A 13,462-nucleotide genomic window follows, 5' to 3' on the forward strand; every position below is an offset into this window, starting at 1 on the left:
CAGTGACATGTGCAGATCTCTCCATTTACTTCTCAAGAGTTACAGAAATATCTGGAACAGAAATGTATGGAGAGCGCTGTTCACATGCATGGCCACCTCTCTACCCATTCTCAGACCAGCTGCCGCCGCCAATGGCATCCAACTCCGGGAGTCAAGGTACCCCTCTTATCAACATGAACCTAAAGCTATCAAACATTCATTGTTGAAGAGGAGAATAAACTCTTAGGCCAAGTTCTAAATCCCTTTCAGCCAGGCTCAGACCTCCAGACAGTAGGGTAGACCTCAACTTCCTAGACCCCTATAAAAAAAGAATTGAGGGAGTATGTCACGAGAAGCCAGTCAGTGATCAGCTGATCCATTTAGGCCCAGCCTCAATTCAACTGTTATGGAAAGAAGCCACTTAAGGCAAGATCGAGGAAATGTACCTTGGAATTACATGGCGCACATTTACAAGTAATGTGTGGCCGTCCCTCCAAGGGTGGAGCTATAAACTGGTTCTAATAGCAAACAGCAGAACTGTGAATTCAGATTGTAAGAAGTAACAGTATAAAATACAATATTGCATTTGCTGAAGTTGATCAATATGTTTACGTAACCCCGATTGGTAAAACCATACATGCCATTAAACCAGTAATAATTTTAGCTTAGTATATATGATGGTGCCATTTAAAAAAAAAAAAAAAAAAAAAAAAAGAAGAAGAAAAAGAAAACCAAAAGAGAAACAACGCACGTATATATATATATATATATATAGTGATGATACAAAAAATAGATAAAAAGCAAACCCCATGCTGTTAAAAAAGCACAAACTATAGCAAAGCCCAACAATTAAGCAAAGCGCCATTACCACCCGCTTACACAATGGAAAGTTTTTGTGGTCTATTCTTGCTGCCCACGGTGCAAGTTTAAAGCAGAGAAATGACAGATCTGCTCCAATTATCCAGCTCAAAAGTACCTTCAAAATACTAAATCATTGAGAAAAGCCAGAGTGAAGCGATCAGGAAGGACAAAGAAGCCAAAAAAGATGTGCACTTATTCAGAACAATCTGAAGCTTTCAATGTCCATAAATAAAAATACGTAGCAAAATGGAATTAAAGAAAAAAAAAAAGAAAGAAAAAGAACAAAACAGTCATTTGTATTAATTCCATCAGTTTTGTGGCTACTGATCGGATATGTGCGACACAAATTGATTGCAGTGATTATAAACCTGTTACCGGGGTAAACACCATACGCCCCGCAGATGGCCAGTGTATTACTAGGTATTTATAACATCTGCTCTGCCCGACGATCTGCTGCTATTTATTTTGATAAGTGAAAACCAATGCACGTTTCCAGCAATAACTGCAATTATTCCCCATTTGCAGAGTGCTGCTTTTCACGCTTTTTTCTACCATTGCTCATTTCTTTGCAATGATCCATGGCACAACATTTAGCAGCATTGCTTGTGTCCAGTATACAATCAGAAGCTGCAGCTTGGAGCTCTGACCATAGATCACTTACACTGATCAGGTAGCTAAATGGCTGAAGAAAGCATGGAGCGTGATGGGACACTTGGTTTTCCGGTCAGCTCAGGTTAATGGGAACCTGTCAGGTGCAATATGCACCCAGAACCATGAGCAGTTCGGGGTGCATATTGCTAATCCCTGCCTAACCGTCCCTGTATCTAGCAGCCTAGATAAACAGATCTTTAAGAAATTATTTCTAAAAATCCTTTGATATACTAATTAGCGCAGGACTAGTCGCAAGGCTGTTCGTTCCTGCGCTCATTACGCCCGCTTAACATGTAGGTACGCCCACATGGGCGTGCTAACATGGTGTTCAATGCAACATCATCAGCAGTGATGCGTGTATCTGTGTCCGTTGTCACCACTGATCCCCGGCACTTCTGGTCATGCGCAGTACACGTCCCAGCTTCAGAGAGGTCTAGTGGGCATCACCGGAAGTGACGGGGACTTCTGATCAGCAATGACAGCGAACACAGGTACGCGTGTCACCGCTGGTAATGCTGAACTGAATGGCATGTTATCACACCTCTGTGGGCGTGCTAACATGTTAGGAGGGTGGAATGACCACAGGAACTAATGGCCTTGTGACTAGTCCCTCGCCTCATTAGCATGTTATAAAGGAAATATTTTTTCTAAAGATCTCATTATCAAGCAATATAGCAATATCAAGCATATTAGCAATATGCACCCAGAACTGCTCATGGTTCTGGGTGTATATTGCACTTGACAGGTTCACTTTAAGTATGTGGCTAAAAAGCATACAAGGCTTTCCCAGAAGAATTATTTGAAATAATTAATAACAAAAAACTTTAAATACTGCAACTATTTCAAGCCCTTCATTTACAAATACTCTGTCAGCACAAAATGACTGTTCAAACCAAGCATAGGCACCTTCCCATCTATGTAATGTTTCCTTGTAAGTATTCTATGGGATTTTTACAATTTTTCTTCCCTTAGTTTTGCCTTTTTACAAAGTATAGTAAAAAGACTCCATACAAAAGACCATATAAAAAAAACCAAAAAAAAAAACCAAAGCAAAGTGGCCAAAAAATGTATATACAGATGAACAACAAAGAAAATTCCAGTACAGAAAGGACCGAACTAACAAGACTTATTTCTCTTTTATTTTTCCATTAAAATCATTTGTCAAATGGTTAGACAGCTAAAAAACAGACATCCATGAAAAAGAGGGTGGGTAAGGGGGGGTGGGACTACGCGCTTCGGTTCGGCCTATGCCTTAATCATGGTTGTAATTCAGGCATAGGCCAATACGCGTGGCTTTTTGATAAGTCTTCTTAGTTCGGTCCTCTCTGCGCTGGAATTTTTTTCTTTGTTGGACTTTCTGCCTTGCCCAGGCTTCCGGACGGCAGATCTAAAACAGGACTCTATACTCAGGTGAGCTGACACAATTTTCTTTGCATTTGATGATAATGTACAGTCCATATGGCTTTAGCATTTTTAGTTGTGGAACACCGTAAGAAAACAAAAAGACACACGAAAAATGAAAACTAAAAACCAAGCAGCCTGGGTGTTGCAACTTCTTTGTCCAAAATTTCTGACTATCATCAGGGAAAAGGAGGATTGGGCATTTTGGTCAAACACACCAATTTATTACTTGCTACTTGTGTAAGGGGAGTCCAAGAGAATCACCTGGCATGGAAATCTAACGGCCTGAACTGATCACTTCATTGATCCCTATGAACTGCAATATGCTCAGATCTGGCCTCAATCTAGTTTTCATCCATATGTCCACTAGAGGGCACCAAATGACAATTTTTGCAGCGCCGGCCGCACATTTCTGGAGCACCTTCATTCTTGACGTTACCTTCTTTTAGCCTCCTCGTATTGTAGGCTCAGCCTGACCTTTTCTGCTAGATTTGCTCGGCTCCTCATTCCAATCTGTAAATAAAATAAAGAAAACTGTGGTTTATGCAAAAGATGAAAACTGCTGTCTACTTAAATCCTAAAATCTGTACGCAGTAACAGCCAATACAGCAAGTTTTAGTCAAAGGAAATGGTATGTGGCGCTGCTGAATAGGAAGCAGCCAAGATCCCGCTGTGCCACCGGAAAAGCCCGATCAATAAGAAATCTGCCGGATTTTATGTTCACTAAGACGTCGTACTCCAAGCACTGATTTACCAATTTGTGGAGCATCCGGCGTCTTATATACACACACAGAGACATTGCTGACGAAACTAATAAAGAGGAAATAAAGTTATGGCAATCCAGGCAAAAGCCGGCACGCTATTCCTCTATAAAAACTTATTTTATTAATCAAAATTGTTAAAAAGCAACAGTGGTCAGACAGCAGCACAAAGCCTATGGCAATAGAAGGCACACGTGCCAACTCCAACCAACGCGTTTCTGACCTACATGAAAGGTATAAAGTTATCTTCTCCGTCACCTCTGGCCAGAGAATGTGGTTTTGAGCCATTGAAATTCTCAAAAAATGAATATGTCTGTATGAAGTCTGTATATATGAGGTGACTATATGTATCCATTAGTAATTAGACTTCATGTGCCTCTATGCTTGTAGACTACAGTCCGATCCTGGGCAGTGACATCCTACTTCTTCCCGTCTGTCATCTACTTTTTACTAACTTCCCAAGGAGAATGGGACTGCGCTTCATTCCGTATTTAGTACTAAATCAATATACAATGGCTGTAACAAAGGTTAACATCCTCTAATCCACCTGTGCCAGTAGACATACAGAGCCTCTGTACCGGGTTCCTAAAATGCTCTATTCCCAGCCGTTTTTCAGTGAATAGTGACCTCCTCTTGCTCGAGCACTGGTGTACACTAATTGCAGTGGACAGATCCGCTTTCCTCTAACTTTCCGGCTGTTGTGATTCTACATCTCATATAATGACCTGTCCGCTCTGCTAGAGCCGTAATGACGGCAGCTGGAGCATCACAGGTAGCGGAGCCCCCGGCGTATTTACGCATACAGGTACTCCATCCATGTGCGGTTACAAATCAACCACCAGGTGGCACTGTTAATCGGATCATGCTTGGCAGACTAGACCGCAATCCTAAAAAATGACATACCGGTATGTAAATACATGCAGGGGCAGATATACAATAATGCACTATACCCATTTCTAAAAGCAAGGTTTTCATTTGGAGAATGATAAAATGTAATCTTTGTTGCTATATATCAGTCAGTAAAACACGAATACTGATACAATACTCACTAAGCCCAAAGTCACAGCTGTCAATCTAGATAGGAAGACTGCAAAAATTGTCAGAATACATCTCGGGATGTCACGGTTCTCTATCTGCTATATGCGTATTGTGACAGGTTTTGGGTCAGAGTTTCACTTTCTACTTTGAGACTGCTATTTAAATGTGTTTTCCTTTACTTTGGCAGTTGTAGGGTTAATGGCAGTATTCCTTGACAGCAAGCAGGCCAATTACCATCCCAGGTGTTCTGGTTTGGGACCACTCCCAATTCCTTTATATACCATCTGCTACCAGCAGGGGGTGCTGGTTATTCTTGATTCATTAGGATTCTGATCTAGGAGGGAGAAGGAGCTGCTGTTACCCTGGCTTGGAGTTGCTGGTGTGGCTGCAGCAGCCTGTTGTGGTGTTTTCCCCATCTGTCTTCCTTTCCTGGTGTGTTGTTTCAGTGCAGTGGTGAGCCTAGTGTCCATCACCTGCCCACTCCCTAGCCAGGGACTATTGTTGGGTCATCTCAGGTTTCCGGGTTCCGGCTCGGCGACAGATGAGGAACCTGTATAGGGACTGGTTAGGAGTGCAGGGCACAGCGGCACGTAAATGAGGAGGTGCCCATCTTTCCTCTCACTAGCGCTAAGGCCCACAGTTGTTAAAGTGTTGCCGATATACCAATTGTCTTGTTGTGGCGGTTTCCCCATTTAAGTTGTGTGTTTGGCCTCATGCTGGACTCTCCCCTGAGACCGTGCATGATAGGGAATTTGTTTTTTAGAAAAAATGGATGAACAAAAGGAAGCTTATGTATAACTTTACTAGCTTTAATTAAGTGAAAAAAAACCCACAGTAGAGTATCTACACTGGACAATCCCAAAGTCAATGATATGTCCACGTCAAGTCTTATACTCACTGGACTCTGGACTGTGTGTGGGTCCTAAGTGAGGGACTTTCCTCTATGAAATGGAATCAGTCAGTAAAATTTCACACCCGATTTATAAGAACATGTAGCTGTTAGACATGTCCGTGTCTCTAGTACGTGTTGTGTTTTTGTTTTTTTTTTTTCAAGAATCTCTCATGTACCCATTATAACCTATGGCTCTGTTCACATGTCCATGTTTTTACATGGACCATGTGTCCGTACAAAGCACACGGAGGCATGTCCATGTTTTCCCAGAAGCACAGATGACAAGGGCCACTGCAAGTCTATGGGTCCATAAAAAACACGTACAGCAAATGGATGGCATCAGTGTACGGTGCATGCCGTCCGTGTTTAACACTACAAAGTATAGGAGAAGCCTGGTAATTTCTTTAGCTATCCATGCAAATCACTGAGGACATACTGATTGCAAAACACTGACACCGGTACCATTTATTCACGTATGCGTTTTATACAGGTGTCTGAAGGAGGCCTGCATAGAAATGTACGTCCTTTCCTTTAGCTAGCCGATCTGTTCCTCCATTAATAAGGAGTTGGAAACAACATAAGGTGGAGGAGCACACTTCTGAATCACGTTGGCTTTTGATCCATCCAGTTAGACCCCCGTATCTGTAGTGGTGACGTCACCCATGTCACGGACTGTATGAGCGAGGTTGCTGTAGACGCTGATGGCCGGAGAGCCACACCATGAAGACACCTTCTCCATTTTTCCAGGACCGATTTCTTCGCACTTTACAAGTCAGGATTTACAACTCCTGCTATAGTGACCAAACCTACGGGGGATTTTAAAATTACTTTCCTACTTTTTGGATATATGCCGGACATTTTTTTTTTTTTTTTTTAAGGTGCGCATACCAGTTTATTCTCATTTTACCAGGACATATTATATGTATTTATTTGACTTTAATGTATTTAGAGCAACATTAGTACTAGCGGTTCCCATTGAGACCGATCTTGTTGAGCTGTACCCAGTTTAATGTATACTGGGACCAGCGCTTCCTAGTAAAGTGATTTCTTTCCTCTTGCTGGTACCAGCGCAGAGCTGTATTGATTATTGAAAATATGAAAATGTGTCTGTCCAGCTCCATTACTCTCTAAGCGCTGCCTTCTGCGGCAAGACCGACAGCTTCGTAGCTTTAAGTTACACAGCAAAGATGCTGGAAGTCAAGCAGGAGAACAGCGGCTCGGGAAGTGCTTTGTCACGCTCAAAGCACTTCAGCTTTGGATATGGCTTTGCAAAAGCTACAGAAACAGTTTGGGGATTAAATCCCGCTGACAGATCCCCTTTAAATGGACATAAAAGACCTGCAGCACAGCCCTACTTTTTGGATGGAGCAGTACTATAGTTCCCAGTACAGTCAGCAGTAGGGAACACTACACATAACTAGTGAAAAGACACAAACACATATATAGATATTCTAAAGTATTGCAAAATCTGGACTTAAATGTGTATATTAATGATATCCAAACGGCTGGAGGACGTTTCCCCCAATTTATCACTACTCTAGAAACCCTTGGTTAGAGGGACCAGAATACTGCTGAATGGGGGACACAGGTTTTAGAAAAAAAAAAAAAACAATAAACTAAACACTATGGTCAGCAGTCTGGAAATGTCATCCATTCTTAGGGCTCGGAGAAAAAGCTCATTTGCTGCAGGTGCATTTCTAGGTCCCATTCATATTATAATAAATGCACAACCGAAGGAGAAAAACAAATCTGTATATTAAGTGTATAGGGGAGAACAGAATAAAAACACTGGACTCCCGCTGTCCAAACAGAACAGATGGAAAACAACGCAGAAAGCAAGAAGTAATATATTGAGAGGACATCATTGGGATTTTATTGACCAGGTATGGGAAGGTGACGTTATACATCAGATGTATAGACATTATGGCTTGGTTATGGAGATCAAATTAAAAGGTGACAAAACAAAACTACAAAACGGTTAGGCTGCTTTCACACATCCGTTTTTCCCTGTGCGGCACAATACGGCGCTTTGCAGAAAAAACGCAACCTTTTTTTTTGCCGCCGGTTGCGTTTTTTCCTTATAGACTTGCATTAGCGCCGTATTGTGCTGTATGGCCTTGCGTTGCGTCCGGTTTTTGCCGGATGTGGCATATTTAGCCCATGCGGCGGCCGGATGGAATGTTGCCTGGCACGTTTTTGTGTGCGGCAAGAAAAACCGCATCGCGCTGGATCTGGCGCGATTTCCAATGCAAGCCTATGGATGCAGGATGTGGCAAAAACTGCATCCGGCCACCGGATGCTGTTTTTTTAAACAATGCATGGTCAGTATCAAGCTGCATCCGTCAAAAAACGGACGGGCCGCATGGAAAAACGGATGCAACAGATCCGTTTTTTTCATCGCATCAGTTGCATAGGTTTTTGAGCCGGATTGAGCCGCACTGCAAAAACCAGATGTGTGAAAGCAGCCTTAGAAAACAGGAAAAGCAAAAAAAAAAAAAACCCCAAAAAAAACCCAAAAAATGTTCTGACAGGACGATTGTACAGAAAGCCAGCTATACATTGTACGTGTATTAATGTATATTTATCTGTGTGTACACATACACACACCCACAGAAAAAAAAAATTATGGCATGCATTATATTCTATTAGGTCCTGAAATCCCAAAAAAGGGTTTTTTTTGCAATAAAAATCTTCAGAAATTTATTTCAACCTTCAGAACAAAAAAAAAAGTGCAAAATCAAAATCACTAATTAATGAGGGGAGAAAAGAAATTCGTCAAACTCCCAGATTACCGGCATGATTAGAATTCCAATAGAGAGTAAGGACAGGTAGATGAGGGGGAGAAAAGGAGCAGAGGGGGAGTAAAAATTATTGGAAAGCAATCTGCTGAACAACGGCCAAGGAAAGAAGAGCGATTTCTGCAAGAGGTTAGAGAAATAATGGGGATAGAAGCAGCTGCATTTCACAGTCTGAAAGACCACATTTGATCATGGCTAAGTGTGGGAATATTGGTTTGCGGTACTTAAAAATGACATTTCTGCCAATGTCAAGAGGGCATTCTCTTTATGCGAAGGAAAAAAAAAAGCTGATAATGGCACCCCCTATATTTTTCTCTTAAATACTGAGTGAAGAGGAGGGCTCGGCATGCCACGTTCTAGTAAGTGATGGACAGCTATAATAATGCCTTACATTGCTGTCTCGTCTTCTAGGAACATGGGGTAATTCAGAGAATATCAGTGTCAGCACACCATGCACATTATAATAAGCAGCTGACATTGTGCAGACTTGTGTGCAAGAGTAAAATGGCTGCAATTGTGGAGATCAGATAGGCACGTGTGACCGATTGACCAATTTTGGCTGCAGTGAATTCTTCCTCACGAGGAAACTTAACTAATGGTTTTGAAAGTTGGTATCAAATATTTTCCTGCAGGAGAAATGTAGAGTCACATCCCAACCATGCAAATGAACGACTGACCACATAATAAATGTACACCACTGCTAAATGTGTTAGGCTAGGTTCACATTTCCGTTGTTTATGATCAGTCACAATCCGCCGCTCTGTAAACAACGCAATCCGTTTGGCGGAGTCCGTTGTTTCCTATAGACTTATATGAGCGGCGGATTGTGACTGATGCCCTTGCAATGCATCCTCCGCCCGACTGATCAGTTGTGGAACAACTGACATTCGGACGGCAGGAACGCAGAGTGTAACATTTTTTGAGCAGCGGAATCCTTTTGATTTCGCTGCGCATGCTCTCTCTGGGCGGGCGAACGATCAGCTGATCACCCAGCGGCCGCCTTCAGTGAGCGATCAGCTGATCACCCAGCGGCCGCCTTCAGTGAGCGATCAGCTGATCACCCAGCGGCCGCCTTCAGTGAGCGATCAGCTGATCACCCGGCGGCCGCCTTCAGTGAGCGATCAGCTGATCACCCGGCGACCGCCTTCAGTGAGCGATCAGCTGATCACCCGGCGGCAGGCTTCTGTGAGCGATCAGTTGATCTCCCGGCGGCCGGCTAATGAGAGCGATCAGCTGATCATTCACAATAACCGGCCGCCGGGAGATCATCTGATCGCTCTCAAAAGCCGGCGGCCGGCTATTGTGAACGATCAGCTGATCGCTCGCTCTCTCTCTCGTTTTACAACGGAATCCGCTTTCTCATGACAATGAATTCCAATTCTTGTCACCAGTTTTACAACGCATCAGTCACAAGCGTCAAGCAACGCATGTGACTGATGCAAAACAACGGAAATGTGATCCTAGCCTTATTGGCTCATCCATTTTACTAAAATAAAGGGGGTGGGGGATGTCACAAAGGGAAGCTGCCCACTAGGTACTGGCCCTAGAATATCTGGATTTGGGGTACAGAGATTGAGTGGCTGAGGTTTACTGGCGCATCCATTATTCAGTGCTGTGCAGTGTCCGGGTGGTATACAAGTAACGTAAAAGAAAATGTATACTAGGCACAGGCCTGTACTGTAAAATGGCAATAGACACTCAACTTCATATAAAGTCAGTGGTCATACATTTATGAGAAACAAATTGATCCATTTTCATCGGGACTAATGTAATTACTGGTGTAAGAGCTAATTACTAGTGATGGTACGAGCGTGCTCAGCACTGCTCAGTATTCAATCAAGTAATGGGTTGCTTAAGATGCTAGATACTCGACAGAGTATTCTGTTACTCGGGTGCCATACTCAAAGTCCCTACCCCATATGTTTTGCATGTGTTTTTTAGCCACTAAACATGCATGGATTGCCTCCCAATCACGGTAATGCCGTAGCCAGGTGGCTACTTGCACTACTGTGGTTGCACTGTACAAGGAAATCGTGTATGGAGAGTTTATGTTAGAGAAGGAACAGTGTGTTATAGCGTGACAGTACCTACTGGTTGACATTAAACTAACAGTTCCTTTTTAGAGCTAATTCAAATAGAGTATATTCTATACTAACACCACTCTAAAGGGTGCTTTACACGCTGCGATATCGCTAACGATATATTGTCAGGGTCACGTCGTTCATGACGCACATCCGGCGCCGTTAGCGACATCGCAGCGTGTGACACCAAAAAGCAGCGATCAATGAGCGCAAAAACGTGAAAAATTGTTGCTCATTGACACGTCGTTCATTTCCTTAATATAGTTGCTGCTGCAGGTACGATGATGTTCGTCGTTCCTGCGGCAGCACACATCGCTATGTATGACACCGCAGGAACGACCAACATCTCCTTACCTGCATCCACCGGCAATGAGGAAAGAAGGGGGTGGGCGGCATGTTCCGGCCGCTCATCTCCGCACCTCCTCTGCTATTGGACGGCTGCCGTGTGACGTCGCTGTGACACCGCACGAACCGCCCCCTTAGAAAGGAGGCGGATCGCTGGCCAGAGCAGGGAAGGTAAGTCTGTGTGACGGGTGTTAGCGATGTTGTGCGCCACGGGCGGCGATTTTCCCGTGATGCACAACAGACGTGGGCGGGTACGCTCGCTAGCGATATCAGTACCGATATCGCACCGTGTAAAGTACCCTTTAGTCTGCCATTAGTGTAGGGTTAGCTTTTGGAGTAGGAATAATGCATTAGAGGTATGTAGGCAGGGATTCTAGTCTTACAGACCTTGCTGTTGCTACCTAAAAAAATCTATTCTATAATAATACCACTCTTAGCTCCATTTAATGTAGGGAAAACAGCTTGAAAAGAGATAGTGTACAAGGTACATGTAGGTAGGGATTCTAGCCTTATAGATCTTGCTGCAGCAACCTATTCTATTCCCTAATAATATCGCTATACATTGCATCCACTGAAAGTGATAGCTACTGGAGGAGGAATAGTTTTGGATTAGAGGCCTATAGTCAGGGTATATTGCTTAACAGTGCTTCTATAAGTATACTTCTGCTTAACCTAACTGTGTTAGTCAGGGTACTTGTGATGTTCTGAGACACACATACTGGTGTAAGGAGCAGACAGCACACCGGGAAATATATTGGCAGCTGGGGACTGAGTAGTGCAGGACGGCCGCCGCCATCAGGTTGTAGAAAGCTTTAAGAGTCCACAAGCCTAAACAGAAACATTTCCATGGTAAGCAGTCAGGAAATGCAAGCATGTGGTACCCGGTGTACTTTCTATATCTCCACCTGATCCACATTCAAAGCTTCCTCTTTAATTGTGATTGGCGAGCATAAGCGTAGACACAGAAGCAGGATGGTTACGCTGATTAACATCGCTGCTCACCATATTGGTTGATTTCTCAAAGTTTTGGTCAGTTGAGTGAGTGCTGCATGATAACTGTGGATATGATCGGGGACGAGAAGGACAAGAAAAATAATAAACCATGAATAGTAGACCTTTTTTGGGTTTGAAAGGGTGCATTGTAATACACCAAAAAAAAAACAAAAAAAATGAAAAAAACATTTGAATTGGCTTTATGTTCCACTAATGTCATCCGCTGGGGTTGAGAAATCTGGGACAATCCAGGCCTTGTTCATTTTGAGAACAGACAGCATTTTCGGTTGACAGGCAGCTCTGCTTATCAGTTATGTCCCCGGCGGCACTAACACCCACAGAATCAACTTAAGCAGGGAGGGAGTAGTGACCATGGCATACAAAACTCAGATTTACCTCAACTCCATGTATATATTAAAAAAAAAAAAAAAAAAAAAAAAAAGATGCATTCAATGGAAGAAAGGTCCAGATGCACCTCCTGTGTGAATAAATGGACAAAGGACTTGTGGTGTTCTTTCAACGGGATGGTTTGGAGGCGTTCCCCCCACATTGTTCATGAATATTCATTGGCAAGAGGTCTCCAAGAAGATGGAAAAAACAAGAGAGTTTGGAAACCCCTCTGCTTTAGTATATTTAAAGCCTTGGGCTGCCCGTTACCCTGAGCCAGGACAGGAGGAACTACCGCCCACCTTAGCTGGAGCAAATGCCTGAAGGCCATTGTTGTGCCACTTGTACTCTGAGTAGTGGCCTCTCGGACGCCTTGTTGCTGGCCAAAGTTGTCTCATTCTTAAATGTAAATATGTTTTCTGAGGCCATACTCTACGTGGGTACAGGGTGGATTGGAGTTCCTCCTTATAATTTTTGGAAGACTTTGCATATAGTGCATACACTATCAGCCTAGGAGTCCCATTCCTTCCAAATGGGAAAAAAAAATCTTTTCTGAGGCCATCCTCTACGTGTATTCCAGGGTGTATTGCAATCTCTGCTTTTAATTTTTTATAGGCCATGCAGATTTCTTTTCTTTCCTGATGGAAATGGAAAACTGCTGCATTTTTGATAGAAGGAGCATGTCAATGCTTTCTGCGTTCCATTCCATATGAGCATTTTTCCATCCATTTCAGCTATTTCACCGCCCCACCAAGACCTCTTGGGAGGGTTTGCCAGAAAAATGCTGGCGTTTTCCATTGATTTCCATTATACTCAATCGTTCCTTGAGACGAACACCTGAGAAGTCTGATTTGCTCGATTAGAGTACCAAGCACCCAAGCATTTTAGTGCTCACCCATCACAAGTAATTAATAGAAAATGAGCAAAATGGGATAAACCCCTAAGACACAACATACATACATCATACACACTAAATATAGGTGATCGTCCATGAGGAATGGGCCAAGATTCCTCAGGAACACTGCCAGAAGTTGGTGTCCGACTATACATAATATCTGCAGCAGGTTATAACAGCCACAGGGGTTACACTAAGTAGTAAAGACACTTAAGAGGACAAATAAATCTGCTGCAGTAGTCAGTATAAGTGTCATTTTGAGTTTGGAAAAACCACTTATTAAATTAGATGGGTTATTGATATTCCTGTTTCACTGCATTATTGAAACAGTAGAACATGTGTAAATTTTACCAACATAACTTGCAATGGAGGTGAATAAT

The 13,462-nt window shown here is 42.9% G+C and overlaps 1 protein-coding gene across 1 annotated transcript in view; it reads right to left on the reverse strand.

Annotated features, from left to right (window-relative positions):
• Window positions 1-13,462, reverse strand: part of WWC2 (WW and C2 domain containing 2) — a 205,606-nt gene that overhangs the window by 66,807 nt on the left and 125,337 nt on the right. Inside the window, exon 8 of the mRNA XM_075347159.1 lies at window positions 3,332-3,405. Within this exon, the coding sequence (XP_075203274.1) occupies window positions 3,332-3,405 (74 nt within the window). The remainder of the gene's footprint in view (window positions 1-3,331; window positions 3,406-13,462) is intronic.

Source organism: Anomaloglossus baeobatrachus, chromosome 1 (genome assembly GCF_048569485.1).
Source record: "Anomaloglossus baeobatrachus isolate aAnoBae1 chromosome 1, aAnoBae1.hap1, whole genome shotgun sequence".
NCBI lineage: Eukaryota > Metazoa > Chordata > Amphibia > Anura > Aromobatidae > Anomaloglossus > Anomaloglossus baeobatrachus.